Below are 27,687 nucleotides of genomic sequence, written 5' to 3'. Positions count from 1 at the left end.
CTCGACATATCACGTGCCTTCGATACGGTCTGGCACCCCGCTCTGCTCACCAAACTCTCCTCCTTTGGTATCCATGGAAATCTCCACGCATGGCTGGCGGACTTCCTCTCTAGTCGTAGTCAAGGTGTGGCCCTGGATGGGTTTCTCTCATCTCCTCTTCCTGTTTAGGCTGGAGTTCCCCAAGGCAGTGTTCTGGGCCCTGTGCTTTTTCTGGTCTTTATCAATGATCTCTCTGACTCTCTTGAAAATCCTCTCTATCTCTTTGCTGATGACTCTACTCTCTGTCGCTCCATTCCTCATCCCTCAGACCAGAGGTCTGCAGCCTCCTCACTCTCTGCAGACCTGGACAAAATCACAGACTGGGCAAACAAGTGGAACATAGTTGTAATTGTCATGGTTCTCTTTTTGAGGCAATGTTTTTATGGCCGGATGCCCTTCCTGACGCCAACCCTCTTAGTCGTCTCTTATGACACGCAGGGATACAGTGTACCTACTCTAGTCCAGGGTATACACTGGGAAATGTTTAAAACATGGAAATTCTGGGGGGGGGGCGGCCCGGTCAGCACCACACCACGTCGGCCCGGTCAGCACCACACCACGTCGGCCCGGTCAGCACCACACCACGGCGGCCCGTTCAGCACCACACCACGTCGGCCCGGTCAGCACCACACCACGTCGGCCCGGTCAGCACCACACCACGTCGGCCCGGTCAGCACCACACCACGTCTGCCCGGTCAGCACCACACCACGTCTGCCCGGTCAGCACCACACCACGTCTGCCCGGTCAGCACCACACCACGTCTGCCCGGTCAGCACCACACCACGTCTGCCCGGTCAGCACCACACCACGTCTGCCCGGTCAGCACCACACCACGTCGGCCCGGTCAGCACCACACCACGTCGGCCAGGTCAGCACCACACCACGGCGGCCCGGTCAGCACCACACCACGGCGGCCCGGTCAGCACCACACCACGTCGGCCAGGTCAGCACCACACCACGTCGGCCAGGTCAGCACCACACCACGGCGGCCCGGTCAGCACCACACCACGTCGGCCAGGTCAGCACCACACCACGGCGGCCCGGTCAGCACCACACCACGTCGGCCCGGTCAGCACCACACCACATCTGCCCGGTCAGCACCACGGTGGCCCGGTCAGCACCACACCCTTGGAAAGGACTTCGATGCACGTCGGCCCGGTCGGCCCAGAAGCTCGCGAAGTTTGTATGATATCACTTATCCTCTTATCTTTATCACTTATCTTTCTGATTACTATCGACTGGATCACAAGAAACACCATACCAGATTTACCTAGAGGCATCCAGTGGACCATTTCCACCAAACTTGAAGATCTGAACTTTGCTGATGATTTTGCTGTTTTGTCGTCAAGAAAAACCCATTTGCAAGAAAAAACTGACAGGCTTAGCTAGCTTCGCCTGGAGGACAGGTGTCTTAATTGAGTAATGGGCATAAATTAATACCACCAAGACCAAGGTAATGACCATGAATACCGCACCATCTGCACCCATTACTGAAAACGGAGAAGCCCTAGAGATTGCAGATAAATTTACATACCGAGGCAGTCTCATCAGCAAAGACAATGGAACCAAGAAAGACATCAAGGCAAGACGCCGCAAAACTTCTAATGCATTTGCTCAACTTCATTCGATCTGGAAGTCGAAGCAGTACAGCCTGAAGACAAAGAACAGACTTTATGACAGCAATGTCAAGTCTGTTCTTTTGTATGGCTCTGAGTGCTGGTGAGTAATTAAGTCAGATATGAACAAGGTAGAGTTTTTTCACAATGGATGCCTTATGAAGAGCTGGGCCTCTTCTGGCCGAATAAGATATCCAACAAAGACTTTCATGAAAAAAAACTGGTTGCCACAGCATTGCCCTTAAAATCAAGTGTTGTCGCCTCCAATGGCTTGACAACATGCTTTGAATGTGCCCTGACGGATTTCCCAAGGTTGCTTTGGGATAGACACCACCAGGAAGGAGGAAAGGAGGCAGGCCAAAAACAACTTGGCGTCAGACTATGGTTGCTGATCTGAGGAGATGGGTCTATCATGGTGTGCGGCACAGAATGTAGCTCAGGATAGAAATGAATGGCAAAAGCTTGTAGCAGCCTTATGTCCATTGGGATGAAGATGATAAGTGAAGTAAGTCGTGACCAAATCTCGGGTACTGGTGGCACTTTTTCTTTTTTGAAATAATATTTGTTTCAGAAGACACTTGGTACAGGAGACTTAAAAAACCCACCTAAACTTTCAAAATTTTCTATTTCAAGGAAAACAACAAACAAAAACGTACATATTACCAGGACTTTATACAACAGGCATTTTAAGGCCATTTTCCCTGCTAGAGCGGGGATTAGCCTTGCGGTCCCCATGACAATCTTCTCCATCTTGCCCTATTTTCTGCATCTCTCCTTGTTAACCCCCTTACCCACATTTCTTCTTCCACCATCTTTAGCCAAGTCTTTCTCGGTCTTCCCTGTCCTCTACTTCCTTCTACATTCATTCCCATCACTCTTCTCAACCATTCACTTTCATCCTTCCTCAACACATGACCAAACCATCTCAACCTGTTCCTCTTCACAGCATCAATCACAGGCTCTATTCCCATCATCTTTCGCAATTCATCATTTGTCTTCTTCTCTCTCAACGATACTCCACACATCCACCGAACCATTCGCATTTCCACCCTTTCCAGCCTTCGTTGCTGCTCTACGTTCATTACCCATGTCTCGCTCCCATAAATCACAACACTTCTCACACATGCAGCATACACCTTTCCCTTCAGCTTCAACGACACTCCCCTCCTCATCAGCACGCCACTCAGTTCCCGAAACATCTTCCATGCACATCTCACTCTAGCAACCGTTGCCGAGTCTGATCCACCTTCTCCATTCAGCATGTCTCCGAGGTAGCAAAATGTTTTCACACATTCCAGCTTCACGCCGTCTCCAAGATCCAACTTGGACATTTACAAACTTGGACATTTATTACCAGGACTTTAAGAAAATAAAAAATGATATGTGAATACTGCATTTCTCTGTCAACATTTTGTGTTTTGTCGATAATGAAGTTGTGGTTTTATCTTGCAAAAAAAAAAAATATATATATATCTATGGATGCTTGAGAAAAACTACAAGTCGTCTAGTTTACGCTAAGTCAAATTTGAACAAACATATTCCATGGTTTACCAGTCATGAAATGCCACCAACAAACATGACCCTACCAAAGAAGCAATAGATGACGCCAAAGAGGCAGCTTGTAGCACAGATGGCGGCGGGCACAGCCTGATAGGCTCTTTCTGGGTCTTCGTTGCAGTCTCTCCATGCTCCGACATCGCCCCAGTCATCCATGCTGAAGAAGTTATAGGTGGGGGGCGTGGACGTCGCCATGGCGAACCTTGCACTGAGGCGGTTGGGCATGCATTGAGCTCTGACAACCTGAAAGTGCACATGGTGAAGTCAATTAGTGCACCATGCAAACATGCCTTTCAATCTTTAAAAAAAAAAAATTCTTCAGTCCATCTTGGACAGTGATTCTCGACTAAATAAGCAAAAATCAAATGATGACTGATACCTCACAAGGCTGTCTATATATCAGGGTTTTAACATTTTAGCAAAATTGCTAATTCTTGCTTCGAAAGAGCCAGCGACAGAATCCTTGTCGTGCTAAATGTAATCTCAACAAATCCTCGGATTTATCGGCAGTAATCAGAAATGTCATATTATTCAAGGCCTAGTTGCACGAATGAGTCACATGAAGGACATGTTTTACATTGTTGATAGTCTTGTAGATTATAGAAGCATCAAAAGGCAGAAAAGGAAAATACCCCGTACAGCCCTGAGTTGTTTTTTTGTTTTTTTTACACATTGTCCCAAGGGTAACGGAAGGGCCTGCATATAAAATGCTTGCAGGAGAGACACATGTAGACTGGTACACTTTTTACACTCTCATCCGTAAAAACCGAACATGTAGAATTTATAAAGTAATTGTTGAAGGACTGTTCCAACGTTCATTCAAAATGCCTTTTTGGCACGAGGGATGTGTAGAACATTTGACTGCAAGTTTCCATGCAACGCAATTGCCGCATACAATAAATCATTCCGCATATGCAACTGATAAACCCTGAGATTTTTAGAAGTCACACGAGGCAATTTGTGGAAATTTGAAACATTCTTTCTGAAAGACCAGCATGTGCATCATGCAAAAAAAAACACATTGATTACATTCTTTATTCCATTACAATGCCGCAATGGCTTTCAGAAAAAGAAAGGAATGAAATCGTTTTTGTTTTTTTTTTGTTTTTTTTTGTATACAGAGTCGAGGCTCGTGAAAGAGCTAACATTTATCAAACAAACAAATCAAACAAACAAGCAAACAAAGTATATAAAAAGGGGAGCGGTCGACAAGATGGGGAGAGAAGGGGAGGAAGCACACAAACACAACATTTGAGAGCAGGGACATCGGGAGATGTTTTTGGAGGGAGAGGGCCTGGGGGGAGGCAGGATCGGTATAAAACGCAAGGACACCAAGGACTTCCAGGAAAGAAGTCAAAAGTCACCTAAAAAAATGTGGATTTGGGGTGAAATTAGCGGGGGTAGAAAAGATCAAGGTTTTGGATTGGGGAAGATAAGAGATGGTGGTGAACAGCCGTTTTAAAGACCTGGAGGGAGGAGTGGGATTGAAGAGAGTGAGGGAGTTTGTTCCAGAGGTGGGAGAAAAGAGGAGTGAAGGTGAGCAGAGAGTCTTGATTTTGGCAGTTTAACCATAAGAGGGTTGCAGGCAGATCTTGTGCGACCTGCAGGAATATTTGGGGGACAGAGCCCAGAGAGAGCTGGGGGGGGGGGGAGGGGCAAGGCCGGAGAGGAGTCGGTAGAAGACGGAAAGACCACCAACCTGCCTGCGGTGAGTAAGTGAGAGGCCCTCAGAGATAGCGTCATCGCGGGAGATTCCAATGATTCGGAACGCTTTGGTTTCAACAGCGTGAAGACGAGCTGGGTGTGAGGCAGGAGCACCAGCCCAGAGGGGAGAGCAGTATTCCATTGAGCTGCGGATGAAAGCCTTGTATGTGGTGAGGAGCTCAGGTGTGCCAAGGAAGGACTTCGCACGACGGAGGATGCCCAGTCGGCGACTGGCTTGGACACCTTTAACCAAGGTCTTCCATTAGCCATGTTGCTCGGCTCTGCAACGTGAGGAGAGGAACTGTTTATGACCTCAGAAGATGTTATCAAGCCTCTGGATCAACACGAGATATGCCAAGATATGGATGTCCGAGGATAACAACTTCCACCCAGGACCGATGCATTTGCACGAACCATCTAAGCAATCGCTTCCAAACTGCCCAGAGTACTGCAAACGCATTCCCTGTACCTGGAAGAACACATCCAAGCATGCTTCCAGTGGTCAAATCAGTACATCTGATGGACAAGGAGGCAATCGGCAAATGTTATCACCAGTGACAAATTTAGGTTTATCCTTGAAAGGCATAATTGCCATGCACTGGTCTACAGAATACTCAATCAGTGATATTCCATAATCTCTGTCCAGGAAACCACAAATTTTGGCTGCTGACGGGTCATGATTTGGGGTGGTATTGCTGAAACCTTTCGCACAAACTTGATGCACATCCATGGCAATCGGACGGAAGATCGGTGTATCAATGAGGTATTACAGCAGCACGTGTTGCCTACCCTTCAAAAACATGTTCCAGGCACGATAATGCTGCTCTCGCATGGCCATTCAAACAAAGAATGTTCTTTTCATTGCCAATGCTAATGTCATGACACACTGGCTTGCCATCTTGCCATCTTTAAATCCAATTGAGTATCTTTGACATCGAATTTATCGCTGCATTTGAGCCTTGCCATGACAGCCACAAACTCTTGATGACATGAAACAGGAGCTGATTAGGATATGGAATGCGATTGCTCCAGGTATTGGACATACCAGGTATTGAGATTGTTATTTCCACGTTTGAACCCAATGTGGAAACATTCGCCACAACTCAGCATTACGTGATTATGTCATTATGAAATCCATGTAATTGTTCAGCATTTATCTCATCTATGTCCCATGACGTCATAAATAAATTGCATCAACAGCAATCAATGTCATCCATTGTTCTATCGGAATGATCAGCTGACCTGTTTTTGCAAGGAAATGAACTTGAACACGTGGTGGCCAATATTGTAAAATATTTTCTGATTGGTATCATGTTAGGCAATTGGAAACTGATTGTTGATTTAAAAATAAAAAATTGTATACATAGTCGAGGCTCGTGGAAGAGCTGGTACGGTGAACGGATCAGGGCGTAACAGACAAAAACAGGATGCAAAACACGTATGCATGGGCTGGACAAGATGGATACAGAAGGAACTCCAAGAAGGGAAAACAGGACAATTGGATGGCGGAGGGGATTTGGGTAAGGGTTAACGAGGGTAGAAAAGATCATGGTTTAGGATTGGGGATGATATGAGATGGTGGTGAACAGCTGTCTTGAAGACCTGCGGAGAAGAATGAGAGTGAAGAGGATGTGAAAGTTGATTCCACAGGTGGGGAAGAAGAGGAACAAGAGTGGAGGTGAGCATTTCTGCCCTCACCGTACTCTTTCTCCCAACTTTGCTTCTCTTCTCTTTCCAAACTTACTCCGTTACCCTCCTTTGCCTGTTCTCTCTTTGTTTGAGCCCCCTTTGCCCCATGAATATGTAATTGAGGGTTTTCCCTTTTCTCCTCCACAACCTCCTTTCTAATATTTGTGACCGCATCACATTAAGTATGACCTTCAAGCAGGTGTTTAACATATACTGAGGTGTGAATAGACTGAGGAAACTTGCTGTTTTTTGCTTATTCCTAATGGAAAGAGAACTGCTGTTAACTATTGGCTGGCAATGTCCTTGATTTTGGGTTCATATATATACATTTTTCACTTTGTCTGCAACAGGAAATTCCACAAGAACATTATAGTTGGATGAATTGATGCAAATTGGCATTATGATTTTGGACACACAAATATGCTAATTAATAAGTAGTATTAATTAAAAGGAATAATGTTCCACCGATATGTTTGTTATGCAGTGGTCTTCAGAGGGGCTTTCCTTGTGAATTTGATCCAGGTTCAGCACCGAGTTGTACCTGGTGCCATCCAGTCTACCTCCCATCAGGCCTGCCAGCCACAGGAAGAATATTGCACTTGCAGGCAAGGCCCGGCACGATTAAGGTTCATACATTGTGCTTATTATGGCCATTGTTAGGAAAATGGACCCGATGCTTGTGCTTATTGCACTTAAGCAACGAAGAACAGCTGCTTCAGCAATGGGGGCAACCATGAAACCAATGCTGAGCCAGACTGTCACACTTCCAGTCTTCCTTCCTTCCATCCATTCCCGCATTTCCCACAAGACTACAGCACACTTATCTTTATAAATGTTCATTCATAAGTGTGGTGCTATTAAATGAACAGAATTGCTGAATACATGCCTGTAAATGTTACGTAAACCCCTCTTCTATTACTCCTTCCCTTGCAAAAAAGTATAACAAAGAGCAGGCTTGCGGTGGTGGTGGTTTGTGTGCAGCCAGCGGCTAATTGGCTGCATACCTTTTCTGGGGGTGCGGCTGTGCCTCTGATGCAGTGCCCCCTGTTACTAGTAAGCTGGTACTTCTTTTTCCGACCTCGGAAGGATGACAGGCTGAGTGAACCCACCTGGTGTTAATTCAATAGCCTGACAGGGGCTCCAACTCAGGACCCGAAGATCTTAAGCCAGCCACCTTAACCATCAGCCAACACCAGGCTTCCTGGGTGTGTTAACTGCAGACCTTTGTCTCTGTTCATGTGATGTTGTGGTCAATTTGTTATACTAGTCACCACTTTCATCGTTTCTCCTAGTTTTATGGACAATGTGTAAATTTATATTATTTATATCATTATTTATTTATAAATAAATAATTATATTATTATATTATATTATATTATTATTATGTGTTATTGTATTATTATATATTATTATATTATATATTATTATTATTATATGTATTTACACATATATTATATTATTATTATTATATATATATTATTATATTATTATATTATATTATTATTATATGTATTATTATATTATTATATATTATTATATTATATATTATTATTATATGTATTTACACATATATTTTATTATTATAATTATATATTTCTTATTATATTATTATATGTATTATTATATTATATTATTATTAAATTATTATTTATATTATTTATTATTATTTATATTATTTTATTTATTTATTTTTATGGGCAAATGTGTGAGACTTTTGTAATATATACTCTCTAAGCTATCAATGAACTATTATTAAATAGTTCACATGATTTCCTCCCAGCTTTTCTCCTCTTCTCTTGCCCCCCAAACTCCCTCCTTTCCCAACACATCTCCACATCTGCTTTCAACCATTATAAAAGGTCGAAACAAAACTGCTCTCCTGCAGGGAGCTTATTGACCCCCTAATCATTACAAGTGTCTGAAACACAATCATTTACCCACACTGCGTTCAAGCTATGGCATTCCATAGTGAAAGGGCTATGGACGAGTGATTGGGACAAGAAAACGCTGGCTTCTTGAAATTCGCTCCAAACTGTTTGAGTGTAAAATTGTCTCACCAGCACATCGTGTTGTGGATGTCTCATTGTACAGCAGAACCAGACATTTCAACCTGCTTGAGGACAAATGAACATGTAACAATCTTATAGTGAGGTGGTTAACTTTATGCCTTCATCATCTTCTTCTTCTTCTTCTTTTCGAGATGAGCCATATTTATGTTGCAGATAGTCCAATTGCCCTGCTCCCTTTCTTGAGTGTCATCGTGATGTGGCTTGAGTGGCTTTTAGCGAAAGTATACAAATTGCTCTTCTCAGTTGTTCATCAAAATTGTCTCCGAAGCATCTCCGTGAGTGTTGGAACACATTTCTATACGCGTATAAGAATGCCTCAAACTGATTTATTGAATGAGCTAATTGCTCCTTGTCACAGACTTGAACATTTCATCAAAATAACATTAGTTGAAACCAATTTTTCTTCATACGCAGGTAGTTGTACCTGCCCTAATTTATTATTATTATTATTATTATTATTATTATTGTTCTTGGCTGTTTAACTGTTATTATCAAGTTTACTTTCATGTAAACATTTTATTTTGACCATTTTACTATGCCTTTGTCCATAGCTCACTGGAGTGTTATACTCCCCAAACTACATCCCCCAACTATAGGCCAATGCCCCAATATCAAATCTGTCTCCTAACTTCTGTGGAATCTTATATCTTTCAATATTATTGGTATATCCCGCAATAAGGCCGAAGCACAAGGCCTGGTGCTCTCACATCACAGATTTGTCGGTTGCCTCTGGTTTTCTTTTGGGTTTTTTTTTACCACTTCTCTGGTTTACCTCCCTCTACTCTTATCCACTGACTCTTCCCACCTCATCCATGATGTAAATGTTCTTCCAGTAACACCCTCACAGGTAAAATCTTAAATTGTCGGTTCAATGCAACCTCCACTCTTTTGTTCCTCTTTTTTCACGTTTGTGGAACCACTTTTCAAAAGGTGTTTGATCTTACTGTTTCCCTCCAGGATTCCATGTTGGCTGGACATCACCATCGGTCATGCCCCCATCTTAATCCATGATCCTTTCCACCTTCATTCATACCACCTAACCAAAAAAAAAAAAAAAAACCACCTTTAGAGGCCATTTTTCCCCACAAGCGGGGATTGGCCTTTTTCGGGGACCGTGGTTGTTGTTGTTTTTCGGTCCCCTTTTTGAAGCAATGTTTTACGGCCGGATGCCCTTCCTGACGCCAACCCTTTTTGCCGCCTTTAACGACAAACAGGGAATTACCAGTGAACTGGTACTCAATTAGCCGACCTCGGAAGGATGACAGGCTGAGTCAACCCCCCTGGCGTTAATTCAGCGATCGACCGAGATTCGAACCCAGGATCCGAGGATCCTAAGCCGGCACCCGAGCCGCTAGCCCAACACCAGGGATAATACCACCTAACCAAACCCGGATAAAAATACTAAACACAAAAACACAAAACAGGATACTTTGTTTCTTTCCCTCTTATCTTCTTTTTATGTTTGTTTGTTCCATTGCCACTGTGCACTTGTTTCTGCTGTCTTATTGCTATCCATACATGTATATAGTATATAAATAGTATACATCCATATTAGTGCTGGGCCGATAAAATCGGAACCCGTAATCGGCACAGGCAGATATCGGCCTTTTTCGGTAATCTGCATCGGCCAATTGGAGTCAGTATGGAGTGCTGATTACCGATTACAGTTGTACTGCATATAAAACTCAAAAACCTTGAGAAGATTTCACCCTTGTATAGGGCGAACTAAAAAAAAAAAAACAAGGTTGAATTATAGACGTTTCAAGATGTGCAAACGTTATTATTTATAAACAGCTCGCAATGGTCGTGTGACGGGGAGAACAATTTGGCTCGGTAATATGTAAAACGTATTACCTAATGTAAAACGTATATGTGAAATGTATATGGCATATATGGTAATATGGTATATGGTAATATGTAAAACGTGTTGATATGGCAAACGGCTCGGAAATTGGGTATTATCGAATTTATTTTGCTTTGAAACTAAAAGAGAAACGCCATACCTTTCAAACTAAGCACACAAAATTCATCTATAATAACCAATTACTTTAGAAACAGCCACGGGGACAAAGGAATCCGCAAACGTGTGTACTGTGTCTACTTCCTGTCAAGTATGTCTTGACGTCAGATGGTCCAGACTTAAGCATCATTTAAATTTATCTTTCCACATTTTAGAGGCATAATGCTGTGACAGTCTCCCCCAATTCACCCAATCAAACACATACAAGAAACACATGCAATAAACACATCAAAAAAGCAGAAAACAGGGGAGGAACCCCTCCCCCCATCTCCCCCCCCCCCCCTTCTCCCCTACCTCCCCACCTCTCCCCTCCCCTTCTCCCCTACCTCCTCCTCTCCCACCCCTAAAAAATCAGGGCTTTAAGTCCAGTATTATTTGAATTATTTTCTGATTAACCCGCTTGATCAAACTTTGACCAATCAATTTACTTACTGTTTGAACGTTGTTCTGAACGGAATGCCTTTGTAACCTGGGAATGTCTGTTCTATATTTTGTATCAAACTTCCTTTTCACATGACCACACAAGTATGAAACGCTTCATTTTATATCCGTCAAATTGTCTATAGCTTATCGACTGAGCACACGGTAGCTCATCGTTCTTTTGAAAATGACTATACTTTGCGGTTTGATGCACTCATCGATTGGAGAAGCGATTTAAAATGTATCGATTCAGAGCAACTCAATAATTTCAATCCGTCGATCGCGATCCGATATGGCACCGATCCGACACAGTATCTATTTAATGTGTACACTAGGGTGGTCCACAGATATATGTAATAATTAATACTATTAAAAATACATGCTCCACAAGGCTGCCCTTGTTCCTATGTTTATAAAGATCATATGCACCAAATATGAGGTCAATTGGAACTTATTTAGAGGTTGCTTGAAAAAAAACATTTTTAATTTATCCTGTTTTTTACAGATGGCAGAAACTTGCAGCTCTTCCACAGTTTGGTTGCTGGGCAAATCTGAAAAGGAAATAATATGTGGGGGACTACCAACCAAAGGACACACATTGCAGAAAATGGTGTACAATCACATACAAGAACACCATACAGTTCGTGAAAGTGCCAAACTTAGTGGACAAGCTGTGTGTGCATACTGGGAGAAAGCACGAATTCCAGTGCAGAGAGTAGATTCCTGTGAGCGCCAACTTTTGAAGTTGTATGATGCCTACAAACTGGTAAAGAAAAATAGAACCAAGACATTCGAAACTATAGGAGTGAAGGAGCAGATGTTCAAAGATGATCTTCAATCCCTCTTCGATATCTCACCAAATGATGCGCTTGAGAAAATGACGAATGAAGAACACAAAGCATTCCTTATCATGCAGCGTGAGGATCCCTCAAGTTCACGTATGGGATCTGTGGACAACACTCTGGCAGTGAAGGAGAACAGAAAGTGTATCAGGCTTGAGAATGAAGATAAAAGAAAGAAGAAACATGCTGCTGAGACTCTAACAGCAATGCAATCTGTTCCATCAACATCGGCTGTGGTTGATGATGATGATGAGTCTGAGATTGAAAGCTCCGATTCAGGGGACAATGAATTCAAACTCCAAAGTCCATCTTCTGCCAAACAGGCGAAAAAGGTTCCCATCAAGGTGATCACTCCAGCAATAGTGGCAACTCTGGACAGAGTAAATCTCTCAGATCGGCGTGCTGTTTGTGGCCAGTGCTTTTGCACAATCTCTTGGTCATACCATTGAAGACAAGTGCAAGCCAACAATAATAAATAATTTGAATAATTGAAAATAGATAATTATCTATGAATTGATGTGTGATGCTAAAAATTCTGCATCTTATTATTCATTAAAATTTGGCAACATTTTGAGCAACCTCTAAATATTGTCCAATCAAGCTCAAATTTTCAGCACAAACTACTTTCTTCAATAAGAATAGGGGCAGGCTTGTGGAGAAATGAAAATCCAATCTTCAAATTTTTGGATCACCCTAGTGTACACACTTCATTTTGACGTCATTATTTATCACTTTATAATAGGAATCGGGACACAATCGGCCGATTATTACCCTGCGCTCGTGAAGCGAAAAGCGGGGTTAAGCATTCACTTACGTACGTACACACGTGTGCTGTGTGCAGCGTCTGCATTTTAAAAATTAATTTTCCCAGCAACCGTTGGTCCGATTGACATTAAATTTTCAACTCTTCTCTCTTCTCTCTTCTCTTTTCTCTCTTCTCTCTTCTCTCTTCTCTCTTTTCTCTCTTCTCTCTTCTCTTTTCTCTCTTCTCTTTTCTCTCTTCTCTTTTCTCTCTTCTCTTTTCTCTCTCTCTTTTCTCTCTCTCTCTTTTCTCTCTCTCTCTTTTCTCTCTCTCTTTTTTCTCTCTCTCTTTTCTCTCTCTCTTTTTTTTCTCTCTCTTTTCTCTCTCTCTTTTTTCTCTCTCTCTTTTCTCTCTCTTTTTTCTCTCTCTCTTTTCTCTCTCTCTCTCTCTGTCTCCATTATACCGAGGGTGTCCACATTAAGGTGTAACGGCTCCGTGGCTAGATTGTGAACCTTCCTCTCCCCCCCCCCCCCCCATCCCCCACTGTCCCGGCAGTTTTCCTGCCCCTCGTTTTTTTCCCTGTACCCCCCCCCGCACCCCCCCCCCCCGTCCTTGGCGGCGGTACTCCTGTCGTTTCCACCCCTCCCGACCCCACCCTAGTGGTTTTCCTACCCATCCAGCACTGTGTGCAGAAGGCCGTTTGCAGCAGGTCTCCATGGCAGAGTTGCAGCAAAGAAACCACTGCTGAGAAGCCATTGCAAGGCAATACCAATATTTGGCGACTGAATAATGGAATCGGGTACTCTGCTCTGATGAATCAAGGTTTGAACTTTTTAGATCTAAGAGATGCCGAAGACGTGGAGAATGTTACGTCATGCAATGTTTGCAGCCTTCTGTTAAACACAGGGGAGGCTCTGTGACTGTCTGGGGTTGTATGAATATCATTGGAAAAACCCAAAATTTTGCACAGTAAGTACCGTATATTTTTTCATTATCAAGTTACATCATTGTCCTCAAAGGCCATCATTGTCCTGCTTTATGTGTTCACATTTACCATTTCATGGCCTCGACCGAAAAGATTGGTAAGTAAAAGGGCAATGGGCTCATTAGTCATGTTTCTCCAATCCCTATTTAGAGGTGCGTGTTGTTTTGTCATCCCTTCATCCAAATTTAATATACAACTGACTTAATGAAGTGAAGAACACTACAGGATTAACCGCCTCCCCTCACGCACACTTCCCCCACCTCCCTGTGCTCCCCAACCCCCAACTTTCTGGTAACAGCTACCTAAGTGTATTGCATTCTCTTTGGAAGAAAATATATGGAAAGTTGTCTTTTTTTTCATAATTAATTGGACAAACCACCAACTATATTGTTGCGGTTCTGTAAACCGGCCCCAAAGGTAATTGCAACCAACATACAGATCCTGCGATTAGTTATCTCGTACGTATTCGTTCAGGTAGTCCTTCACCTTTGTCTAGTAGGGTTCAGTGGGATATATTGTGTTGCAAGGGGTAGCTATGCTTTTCCCTTTATTTTCCCCACTTTTCTTAAAACCCCATAAGCCCAACTGAAGGCACAAGAGCTATTTCCTGCTATAATCATTGGTAATCCTTTCCACCTGCTCTCTGCATTGGGTACGACCACGCCCGTTGCATTTCCGGTAAAAAGCAACTGGCAAAGCCTCTGCAGCATTGCCCATGAACCCAGCATTGAGAGTAAACAACACCTGCACTCTGAGAGTCAACAACGAGAGACACGCAGTTGAAACAATGAGAGATGTACCAGTGAGGAGTCTGAGAGCGACTACACAGATGATCAGCTCGTGGCGATCCTATAGGTGACCTCGGTGCAATGGGAGAGACAGGACGGAGCCAGGCAGAGCGGAGCTGAGCTGTGGTGTGAGGCAGGCAGAATGGAGCTCTGGGCAAGACATAAATCCTGTCCGATTGCGGAGACAAGCCGATTACCACCTCTGTAATAAATACCCCACAATCCCAAAGCAACTTCTTCCCTCCACCCCACCCCTAAGCGACTGGGAGACGGGAACACACAGCTGTTCTCATTTGGTGAGGCCAGAGGATGTGCAAACCTCAATCTGCTTCTATCTTTTTTCCCCTCCATGGATGGTTGATGGGCATCCTGTTTTGTGCATAGCTGGTAGGTAAGGCATAGGATTAAGTCTGCATTTTTGTCAATTTTCTTTAATGCCTGTATATATCGCTGCACACATCATTGTTGCGATAGCTTGTAAATTGTGGATCCACATCTCCCATTGTTCCCATTGTGTGCATCCCACCATCCCCCCACCCCTCCACACTCAAAATTAAAGTCCTTGAGTTCCCTCCCCCCTTCATTTTGCATAATCATTCCTGTTTTTTCAAATAATAAATCTCCTGTTGACTTGTCCTTTCCAATCTGTCTGTCTGGCCTTTCCTCCATTGATCTCGCGCTGATCGCACATTAGGTTAGACTGGGAGAAAATTATCATTCCCCAATTGATTGGCTCATTACGGTCTGGCAAGCACCAAGCAGTAAGCTTGGCCGCCCTAACTACAATCGAATTAAGATAAGATTGGTGCATAGCCGAGGACTCATTCCCCCTATTGGAAAGTCAGGAAACTGTGGTTAGATGGAGAACCCTGAGAACGCATGATGGACCAATTAGCATTTGCGGTTGGCTCGCAACCTGCCGTGGTACGAAGTTGTTTGTGCTCGGTAGCCTCAGGCCCGGTAAGTTCGAGGAGAATCAGGGTTTCATTCACCCTCAAAGTATACCAGAAACCCGTGGCTGTAACAATACTTTCACCGACAAATTTCACCAACAAACTTACACCGATTCCTGACAAATCTCACACTCTTACGATGTCTCTCTGAAAAGACCGACTGGACAACCTTCCCATCCACTTTCTGAATAGTCCTCTCCAAGAAGTTCTGTCACTCAAGCTTTTGGGTCTCACTATCTGCCATGATCTTTCCTGGGAAAACCACATTTCAAATCTGGCCTCCAAAGCCAGTCGCCGACTGGGCATCCTCCGTCGTGCGAAGTCCTTCCTTGGCACACCTGATCTCCTCACCACATACAAGGCTTTCATCCGCAGCTCAATGGAACACTGCTCTCCCCTCTGGGCTGGTGCTCCTGCCTCACACCTAGCTCGTCTTCACGCTGTTGAAACCAAAGCATTCAGAATCATTGGAATCTCCCGCGATGAAGCTAACTCCAAGGGCCTTTCACTCACTCACCACAGGCAGGTTGGTAGTCTTTCCGTCTTCTACGGACTCCTCTCCGGCCTTGCCCCCCCAGCTCTCTCTGGGCTCTGTCCCCCAAATATTCCTACAGGTCGCACAAGATCTGCCTGCAACCCTCTTATGGTTAAACTGCCAAAATCAAGACTCTCTGCTCATCTTCACTCCTCTTTTCTCCCACCTCTGCAACAAACTCCCTCACTCTCTTCAATCCCACTCCTCCCTCCAGGTCTTTAAAACAGCTGTTCACTACCATCTCTTATCTTCCCCCATCCAAAACCTTGATCTTTTCTACCCCCGCTAATTTCACCCCAAATCCACTTTTTTGAAATACCAACTTCTGTCCTGGAAGTCCTTGGTGTCCTTGTGTTTTATACTTCTCCCACCCCCTTCCCCCCCCCCCCCCCTTCCCACGTCTCCTCCCCCCAAGCCCTCTCCCTCCCACACATCTCCCGATGTCCCTGCTCTCAAATGTTGTGTTTGTGTGCTTCCCCTTCTCTCCCCATCTTGTCTACCACTCCCTCTTTTTATATATTTTGTTTTTCTGTCTTATTTTTTTTGTGAAATAAATGTTAGCTCTTTCACGAGCCTCGATTCTGTATACAAAAAAACCCCCCAAAAAACTGAGGCTAGAGTGAACACAGAGAGACATTCACATTTATATGCATACTCGAAGCACCCGCTCACTATGGGAACGGCTAGGGGGTTTATGTTATCATCCTTATTCAAACATGCAATCCAAAACACCTCTCGCTGCGTAATTCAAAACACCACTGCATTGGAAAACGTGGGGACAGGAATACTGTACTGAAAAGGATGGGGACTTGTAATACACTCTCCCACTTGGAGCAAATCACAATCACAGACAATTTGCATCTTTCTCCCCACCTCTACTCCCCACCCCCCCCCCCCCCTCCCCACCCCCCAATGCCAGCGGAAAAGATAAAAACACTCCTATACGCTAATTGGGGTCATGCTGTTCCTTTGTATAGCAAGTCTGGATGTAATCGGCCAAGAACTGTTGGAGGAGTCGCACAACAAACAAACAAACAAACAAACAAACAAACACACACAAACAAACAAACACACACACCCCGGTCTGTCAATCATTGTAATTATAGAGGGTGAATCAGAATAATGTATAAACACTTTAAAGTGTTATATTTCATAAATGTCATGATTAATTTATATGAAAATTTCTACATAATAATTAAGGGAAGCACTTAACATTCGTTATCTTTCTACAGTACAATATTCTGATTCACCCTGCATATATATATATATATATATATATATATATATATATATATATATATATATATATATATATATCTTGTTTAATGGACCACGTGATTTTAAAAATTACTTCCACACATTTCAACGAGTTATTTTGAGTCTATGATAATTAATAATCTGTACTTCGTTCAGTGACCTTCATGTGGTCAGTTCTCTGTTTTCCCTTTTTAAAATTATATTCAATTTTAGAACATCACAAGTTGTCTCGAGTCACCCTCCCCTTGACAATGGAAATAGCCAAAGGAATTTGCACTGTACCCTTGGGATCAAAATAAACGTTAGCCATTCCATTTCAAACATTTTAAAGTTTCAAAGTTTTGGCATTTTCTGAGTTTGTATAATATTTGCTGGAATCAATCGGGTAATGCAACAAAATAATGGCAGTTGCAATTAATTTTAATAATAAATTGCAATAATTTTATACAACTAGACATATGGGAGGGGAGGGAAGCTTTTTTTTCGGTACACAGAACCTCAGAGTAAGTACCACGTGATATCACTAACCTCGGCTTCTGTAACAACCTAATAAATGTATTGACGTATTAATCAAACTTTTAAAATTTTAAAACATTTTAAATTTAAACTTTTCAAATCAAAATCAAACTCTTTCGCGAGCCTCGATTTTTGTATACAAAACTTCTGTTGCCATCTACAATTTGAAGCGATCTCCAGAATTCCACTCCACCTCTATCCTCCATTTCCCCCCTCTCCATACCTGTGAAAATGATTGTTCATATCGCCAATTTAATCTTGGTCCTCTCTCTTATTGTCATCTACATATTTAATGACGACGATATACTGACCTCATATTTCATTCCGTATACTGTCATAGTAATTTATTCAATTCTAATTACGCTCTCCTGATATTCAGAGGGCTATTTCACTCTATGGCCTTAAACATCAGTTTCCCAATTTCTAAAATGTATAACAAAGTGATGTAATGGAATGTGGTTGATTGATTTTTCAAATAAACTACATCCTCCATAATTCCCTCAAGTCTCATATGGGCCTTGTGCCAGACATAACAAAATATTCTACCTTTTGATAAGGTACATCAAACAATCCTTTGCATGTGGACAGGTTCAAAGCACACTATTGTATCCTAATTAAAGAATAATAAGTATATCTAGATGCCGAATCCATTAGGGATTCATCTATTCGATGTGGGAAGCCTCGCCGCTCTGAAGATGTCAGGAAAAAGAGAGATTAGCCAGAGAACTGGCATGTAATAGCATCTCATATGTCTTCAAAAAAAATCTCATGGGATATTTTGTTTATTTGATCCCACATTTGAATACTTTACAAAGGAGGATCCTGTCGGTGGATTCTGAGCAGGTGCTGATGAAAGAATGTGTGTGAACTTAGGGAGTTCACACATGGCCTCCTACGTTCAGCCAGGAAAGGGGCTTTTTCGCCAGTACACGCTTGAGAAGGGTACTTTAATCCACAAGAAAATGGAGTAAATGGTTTCATGTTGCCTTTGAAATAACTAGTAGTGATATCACACACTGCTTGCAGAAAAGTAAGCAAACCTCTGTTTCTTTGCCAGTTTTGTGGCAAACTGATCTGCAGCCACCTGGAGCTGCATCTGAGAAGTGACCAGCCTTTGAAGTGGACCGAAGACAAAATATTTATGGTTAACAGTTTGGTATACTCCCACATACTGTGTATTGAAGAAATCTCGCATTGACATGAACCTGGCAAAAAAGAAAAAACAGAAAGAAGAGAGAAAAAAATGAGAAGCATAGGCTGTTTTTCCCCTTCGTTTTTTTCTCTTTGGAATGGAAATCGTGTTTAGAAAGTCACCATGTTGTTGGGAAGGGGATTCCCCTGTTTTATGAAAAGGTAAATTGGTTTTATGTGGGTTCAAAGGTACCCACAGGCGTTTGAGATGAAATTTACAGTGAGGTTATCCTCTTCCTGAAGGTCATGAAGGAGTCAGCTGGATATCTGCCATGAATCCATCCATTACTGCAACATAGCAATTGTACCAACAACCGTGTATTCCAGAAGCTTCGACTCCAAATCCTTGATATTGTTGCTTTCAGCAATTTTGGGCGGAGCGACGCCCGAAAAAGATGTCTTTTTAGGGGGTAATCGAGTTCAAGCTACATCTTCTCCGAGGGAGTTGGTGGAATCTGACAGGGGTTTCGATATTTGGTTAGGCCAATGTCATGTGTCCAGCCGCATGGAGCTCGATTTTTCATTTTCGCCCCAAGGTCAAGGTCATGAAATTTAGAAAAGTCGATTTTTGATGGTTTTATTACATTGTTCATTTCCTGATAGGGTGAAATGTCGTACATGATCTTATATTATCGCATACATCATGAAATACAAGTTTTCCAACAAATTTCAGAATCTTCGACCTTTCACCTTTTAAGGTCACAAAGGTCAAATTTTCAAAGTTGTCGGAATCGAACCGAATTTTCGGTATTGTGTAGCTAACTAACCTCATAGCTGATTATACATGAATTTATATCTCATTTCAAGGTTAGTAACCTTCGTTTTGACATTTCAAGGTCACAAAGGTCAAATTTTCCAAGTTGGCGGAATCGAACCGAATTTTCGGTATTGTGTAGCTAACTAGTCTCATAACAGATAATACATTCCTATTTATATATTTTCAATGTCGGTTTTGACCTTTGTCATTGAATACCGCTCGCTCGTGAACCATCGTCGTCTCCTGACTTGTTCAAATTTAAAGTTATATTTTGAACATGAATTGGAACACGAATCGGAAAAAATGAACCTGTAGTTTAGCAGTACTTCAGTTTTGAATTTGGCCCAATCACAAATGCACAGAGGAGCGAGATAAAAATGTTTAGTCTGTCTGACTATGTCAGTCAAACAAAATTGAAAATTATTCCAAACAGGAAACCTTCTGTGTTTAAGGATGTCATAAAGGACACAAACCACAAGCATGAAGAACTAATATAACATTGTAAATTAGGTGCTGCAAAAGACACTGCAACAATGACGGTAAGCCTAAAAAAAGAATTATTCTACAGTATAACCTTTAACATCTTTTATTTCAATTGAATTATATATTTCAACATTGTAGAACACAAATTGCCTTATTCACACTTTCAAAAACCTTTTAGTTTAGCAGTCTTGGACAAAATATTACGGCATTTTACATCATCTCGACCAATCAAATTTGCTGCTCTCAGACACCCTGCCCATATCCTTATTTTCTCAAAATAATGCTGGGTAAGGTGTTCTATAAACTGTCTAGTTGTATGAGAAACAGAAAGATTAACTTGAATATATGATTAAGAAAGCTTATGAAGAGATCCACTGATCAGAACATCCACAGGTTCAATTTCATCATGGTTGCCTTTCATCGCCAGAGATGGTCATTCTCATCTGAACAAGCACATGGACACACCAGACGAATACAAGAGACACAACACAAGAAGACTGTAAGACGAGACAAACACAGCCACTGAGCTTGGGGTAAGCGTCGTCGCTTCCCGGGGCACTGTGGGTACAATGGATGTCACAACAATGGCGCAATTTCCTCCTCCCCATGGATGCCATCTTATGGGGATTGTCCATGCTCTATCCTTTTAAGTGCTAAGTGTCAAGCAAGGAAGTAGCATGCACCATTTTCAAAGTGTTTTGTATGACTAGGCCATGGTTTGAACCACTGACCTCCCAGACTCGGAGCAGACGCTTGAAACATTACACCACCGAATCTGTTGCTATTTACAGTGCCTTTAGAAAGTATCCACACCCCTTGACTTTTTTCACATTTTGTTGTTTTTACAACCTGAATTTAAAATGGCTTAAATTGAGATTTTTTGTCACTGATCCACACATCATACCCCATAATGTCAAAGTGGATTTTTTTTTTTTTAAGAAATCTTTACAAGATAATAAAAAATGAAAAACAAAAAGATTTAATTTACATAAGTATTCAACTCTGTGTCAATACTTCATAGAAGCGCATTTGGCAGCGAGTACAGGTTCAAGTGTTCTTGGCAATGTCTGTATCAGCTTTGCACATCTAGATTTGGGTTGTTCTCCCATTCTACCTTGCAGATTTGCTCAAGCTCTGTCAAGTTGAATGGGGAGCGTCAGTGAACAGCAATCTTCAAGTCTTTCCACAGATTCTCAATGGGATTCAAGTCTGGACTTTGGCTGGGCCACTCAAGGACGTTCACAGTCTTGTTCTGAAGTCATTCCAATCTTGCTTTGGCTGTATGCTTGGGGTCATTGACCAGTTGGAACAAATCTTCAAGTAGTCTAAGGTATTTTGCCCTCTTAAACAGATTCTCCTCAAGGATTTGCCTGTATATGACTCCATTCATTGTTCCATATATCCTTTCAAGTCTCCCAGTCTCTGCCGCTGAAAAACATCTCCATAGCATGATGCTGTGACAAACTTGCTTCATGGTAGGGATGATGTTAGATGGGTGATGAGCCATGCTCGGTTTCCGCCAGACATAGCGCTTTGCATTCAGGCCACAGAGTTCAATTTTCATCTCATCAGACCACAGAAGATTTTGCCTCATGCTCACAGTCTTTCACATGCCTTTTTGTAAACTCCAGGCGTGCTGTCATGTGCCTTTTTCTCAGGAGGGGCTTCCGTTTGGCCAATCTCACATAAAACCTTGATTTGTGAAGTGCTGCAGATTCTGTTGTCCTTCTAGCAAGCAGGTTCTCCCATCTCAACCAAGGAACTCTGTAGTTCTGTCAGAGTAGTCATTGGGTGCTTGGTCACCTCCCTGGCAAAGATCCTTCTTGCCCAGTTGCTCACTTTGGCTGGATGGCCAGCTCTAGGAAGAGTCCTTGTAGTTCCATGTTCTTTCCATTTCCTAATGATGAAGCTCACTGTGCTCTTGGGAACTTTCAACACTAAAATTGTTTTATACCCTTTCCCAGATCTATGCCTCCTCACAATTATATTGCAGTGCTCTATGGACAGTTTCTTGGACCTCATGGTAGAGTTTCTGCTCTCACATGCACTGCCAACTGTGGACCTTACATAGAAAGGTGTGTTTCTTTCTAAATCATGTCCAATCAATTGAATTGGCCACAGTTGGACTTCAATCGAGTTGTAGAGGCATCTTAAGGATGATCAAAGGAAATTGGATGCACCTGAGCTCAATCTGGAGTGTCATGGCAAACGGTTTGAATACTGTCAAGTCCGTGGCCAATGAAGACCAGCCTTGGACAGATAGCTGAACAGTTAACTCCGAGGCATATTTCCAAACTTGGCGGGATTATCTTTTTGCACGCGAGGGAATGGCCCAAAGCTTTATCTGATCGGACGTCCGCCACAGGCTTTTATTCCTAGACCCACAAAAGAGTAAATGAACACGACACAAAAGTAAAATGCAACAAATACAGGTTTAATGAAAATAATGCAAGGATGACAAAACGAAAGGTAAAGTAAAACTAATTCCTATATTGAGGCGCCTCCACTCAGACACAAGTAAACGACAGGGGAAGGATAAAAGAAAAGATAAATGGTTTGATGAGTTGGCCGATACTCAGCTTGCTCCAATGAGGATGAGTGCAAATGGTCCCTGTGTCTTCGCGCGGAAGCGCACAAGATGGTGCGAATTGCCACACGGCACACTGAGCTGTGAAGCGACGGCAAAACATCCCCCCCCTCCGGCCGTTCCATGCTCCACAAAGCTCCAATGTTTCTCTCAGGTGCACACAGCATTAAGCGCAGCCGTCACAAAGCCAGCACCCAGAGAGAGAGAGAGAGAGAGAGAGAACGAGAGAGAACGAGAGAGAACGAGAGAGAACGAGAGAGAACGAGAGAGAACGAGAGAGAACGAGAACGAGATGGATTCTTCCTCTTTACAATAATCGCTCACGAGCCAGGAATGCGACTGCCTGTGACCAAGCCCAGAACGAGAGATCCAACAATGCAACCATTCGCCATGAAGCCAGTTCGAGAGAGAGAGAGAGAGAGAGAGAGAATGTCAATGTGACCGCTCGCACCCAGCACCAGAACAAGAGAGCCAACAATGTGACTGCTCACCTCGAAGCCACTTCGAGGGAGAGAGAGAATGCGACCGCTCGCACCCAGCACCAGAATAACAGAGCCAACAATTTGACCGCTCACCTCGAAGCCACTTCGATAGAGAGAGAATGCGACCGCTCGCGCCCAGCACCAGACGAGAGAGCCAACAATGTGACCGTTTGCAACGAAGCCAGTTCGAAAGAGAGCGAGTGGGGGGGGGGGGGGAGGGTGCACTCTCCCCTTTCCTCGCTGATGTCACACTCAACCAATCCCCGCACCCATCACATCAGTCCATCTCCCCGACCAATCATCCCCTTCAGAGCGGAACCTCACGGCCTTCTTGACGCCCATCGAGAATGTTCTGGGAGGGGTTTACTTGCCGATTGGCAAATGTTCGGGTCTTTGTCAGCATGATGGTGTTGTGGATGAATGGAGCACTCACGGTTCTTGTTGTTTTCGTAATTGTTGTTGTAATGGTGGCCCTTTTTGATGAAATAAAACATAAGGGAAAATCACAGGGGCAATTACACACTAGGGATTATCCTTAAGCCTTACCTAATTAGCATAGCTCCACCCCTCATATGGAGACACATATACAATCTTATGTGCTACAGATTCCCATACCTATTGCATGGATATTCTTCTTCTTCACTTCACGCAGTCCATGTTTATTTACACATTCCTATCTCCACGATGGTATTTCATCTCTACCCCCACAAACGTAACAATACTTATTGACTCAAGACATTTCAGCTTTTCATTTTTCATTATTTGGTAGAAATTTATAAAAATGACATTCCACTTTGACATTGTGGAGTATTTTGTGTAGATCAGTGACAAAATAAATCTCAATTTAATCCATTTGAAATTCAGGGTGCAACACAACAAAATGTGAAAAAGTCATGGGGCATGAATACTTTCTGAAAGCACTGTATCTGTGAATGAGATTGAATGTGCTAGATTTCACTCTGTCCCTGATGCAAGTCCACACTGATCTTTACTAAAAGCAACACCTGTGTCAAAGAAAACCACACATATATCATGCTATACTCTTGCATGATCACATCCATGCAACTAGAAGATACTGTACTCTGGCTTAAGGGTAAAAATATAAATTTACAGGGAAAATTACCAAGGCGGAAGTTACAGTTGTATGTGTGAACATTGAGTATGGTGGCTGGGCGTGGTTATTTTGCTGATTTTTTTCACTCCTTATTGTCACAACATGTAACATCTACCAATGTTGGCCATTTATTTGACAGGAAACACTGGCTGGGGTGACGAGGGAGGAGGGAAGGGAGGAGAGATAGTGGGGGAGGTGGGGCAAATTTATTTTCTGCCATGGCTAATACTTCCCCCTGTCTGCAGCAGGAGGTCAGTAAACCACTTGTACTGCGGCACGTGTACAGGTGGAAATCAAAAGCCACCCCCTCCTCCTTACTGGCAGGATATCATTTGCTCATTACCTGACCCTGGATACTACCAACACACATGCAAAAGTTTGGTGGAGATCGGCCCAGCCCTGCTGTAGTCTCACCCCGAAGGAGTTGCGAGATTACTGTAATGCCATTGTTTGGCTGGCTGGCTGTCTGTGTCCACATATATATATATATATATATATATATATATTGTTACGGACGCGGTTAAAGATGTTATTTTGACCGAGCGGTGGTATTACCGCGACCGAACAGTGCTTCCTTGATTAATACCCGATTTGCCCCAAACTTTGGCCGGATCGCGCCACCGCTATTCAATCGGGAAAACTCTAAAGCGACCGAATACAAAGAGGAAGAAGACGTACAGAAGAGTAATTGGTTTTATTATTTACACATATAAGTAGGAAGAAAGCAGTCACGTTTATTTACAGACGAGATTAGATACACAGTGCAACGCTAGCTTACCTACAGTCTTAATTAACCCAGGGACAGAACAAACAAGGACAGACTCACGCGGGGAATGATGATAGGACTGGCGGGAGATGGATGGCTGGCCGGATAGGGAGGTCCAACTTGTCCTGCAGCCGATCGACTCGTGGGCAGCCACCGCTCCTTCGCGGCCCTGCTCCAAACTGCCGTCCAGGCCTCACGCTGCTGTGGCTGCAGTTTCGGTGGCTCCAGCTGCAGCAAATGCAGTTGTGGTGGCTCGAGCTGCAGTTCAACTCTGGACTTCTTGGTTGGACTCAACTCCTTGGACTCCCTCTCGTCTCTCTGTAAAGGCTCATCTCTTTTTGGAAACGCCCTGCCTGCGGGTTATATAGGCCCCACCCCTCAACCTTCGCGAACCTCCTCGATGTTTCTCTCCACACCCTCTCCAAGTCCAACCCCTTGTTCGTGGTTGGTTGAGTGGGGCTGACTCACTCCTCCCCTCTATGACGAGGTGGGGACCCGCCTTTCTTCCCCAACCCTGCCTCGTGGTCAATGGCGGATGAAGAGAAAACCGCCCAAAATGCAGTTGGCAATGTGAATGGCAATTGACGAAAAGGGGGAATGGAGGTTTTGGGAATGGGAATGAAGGGAATCTATCTCTTTCACTGGTGCAATGGAGTATTTCAATTAATGGGAGACACAGCCTTACCCTAAAACACATAATAAGATATAACTATCGAACAGGGGTATTCTATGATTGGCTGTGGTGTGGATGCTCTATGGACTAATTATGGGACGCCCTTTGACCTTTACACAGCTCCGGAGGCAGGACGCGCAGAATAAACAATCATAATAATACACACAATAAAAAAAATACAGTCCTCATATCCGCAACAATATATATATATATATATATATAATCTATATGTGTGTGTGATAAGCCCAGCAAAGTCCATCCCATGTAAAGTTTTGACTTTTTCAACATATTTCAACATACAGCTATTTGATCTTCATTTCAACCATATTGATAGATAAAGGTGATATAATATAACAAATATCATGAAACATTTACATTTTGTAGTCAATTGTATAATTTAAATAAACATAAATGCCAATTTCGCATGTGGAAAAAGTAAGTACACCCCTACATTTATCACTACTTCAAATACCTAAAATTAGAATCAGGTGCACCAGCTCAGGTGCAAATGATTAGAACATCGTTGGAGAGGATCTTGGAGGAACCTGTCTTATTTAAACCTCAGACATTTCGTTTGGTTTGCTCTTTGTTGTTGAAGTGTGCGGCGTCACCATGCCTAGATGAAAAGAGCTCTCTGAACCCTTCAGAAAGAAGGTTATAGATGCCTACGAGTCTGGGAAGGGATTTAAAGAGATCTCCAAACAATTTGAAATCAATCATTCGACTGTCCGAAAGATCATCTATAAGTGGAGAAGATTCCAAACAACTGTCAACTTGTTCAGGCCAGGCCGCCCCAGCAAGTTCAGCCCGAGAGCAGACCGCAAGATGCTGAATGAAGTCTCTAAGAACCCCAGAATGTCATCACGGGCCCTACAGGTAGCTCTTGCCACTGTTGATGTCAAAGTGCACGAGTCTACCATTAGAAAGAGGCTGCACAAATTTGATCTACATGGGAGGTATGCCAGGAGAAAACCTTTGCTGTCCAGAAAGAACATCAGGGCAAGACTAAAGTTTTCCAATGAAGACCGAGGCAAAGACCAGCACTTCTGGAACAATGTGCTCTGGACAGATGAGTCAAAGGTAGAGCTATTTGGCCACAGAACCAGAAGACATGTTTGGCGAAAACCAAAGACAGCATTTGACCACAAGAACCTGATACCAACTGTAAAGCATGGTGGTGGAAATATTATGGTTTGGGGCAGATTTGCTGCATCAGGGCTTGGGCAGCTCACCATCATAGAATCCACTATGAATTCTTCATTGTACCAGAGGGTGCTTGAGGATAATGTGAGGCCATCTGTCAGAAGTTGAAGCTCAACCGAAGGTGGACCTTGCAACATGACATTGACCCTAAACATACCAGTAAATCCACCAAGGAATGGCTGAAAAGAAAGAAATGGAGGGTCCGGAATGGCCAAGTCAAAGCCCAGATCGAAATCCCAGAGATGTTGTGGGGGGGGGGGGGAGGGGGGATTTGAAACGAGCTGTGCATGCAAGAAACCCCTCAAACATCGCACAGCTGAAATAATTCTGCATGGAGGAGTGGGCAAAAATTTCTCCCCGTCGATGTTAGTGACTGGTAGTCAGTTATGAGAAACGCCTACTTGAGGCTACAACGGACTACAAAATGTAAATGTTTCATGATATTTGTTATGTTATATCACCTTTATCTATCAATATTGTTGAAATGAAAATCAAATAGCTGTATGTTGAAATATGTTGAAAAAGTCAAAACTTTGCATGGGGTGTGCTTACTTTTTCACATGACTATATATATATATATATATATATATTGTTACAGATACGACTTTGATGGTATGGTGGGCCGAGCGGGATGGCCGCCGTATCCGTACAAGTTACCCGATTGTGCCCGAATGTTGACTAATCGCGCTACGCTGGCT

The 27,687-nt window shown here is 43.0% G+C and overlaps 1 protein-coding gene across 1 annotated transcript in view; it reads right to left on the bottom strand.

The window, feature by feature from the left end:
* LOC137431772 (transmembrane protein 198) overlaps positions 1-27,687 on the bottom strand; it is a 57,007-nt gene that overhangs the window by 15,110 nt on the left and 14,210 nt on the right. The window contains exon 2 of the mRNA XM_068123471.2: positions 3,243-3,456. Coding sequence (XP_067979572.2) covers positions 3,243-3,438 — 196 coding nt within the window. The 5' untranslated portion in view covers positions 3,439-3,456. The remainder of the gene's footprint in view (positions 1-3,242; positions 3,457-27,687) is intronic.

Source organism: Myxine glutinosa, chromosome 7, assembly GCF_964187855.1.
Source record: "Myxine glutinosa chromosome 7, kmMyxGlut1.1, whole genome shotgun sequence".
Lineage (NCBI taxonomy): Eukaryota > Metazoa > Chordata > Myxini > Myxiniformes > Myxinidae > Myxine > Myxine glutinosa.
The sequence above is the reverse complement of the archived record's forward strand: the minus strand, read 5'-3'. Positions and strand labels throughout refer to the sequence as shown.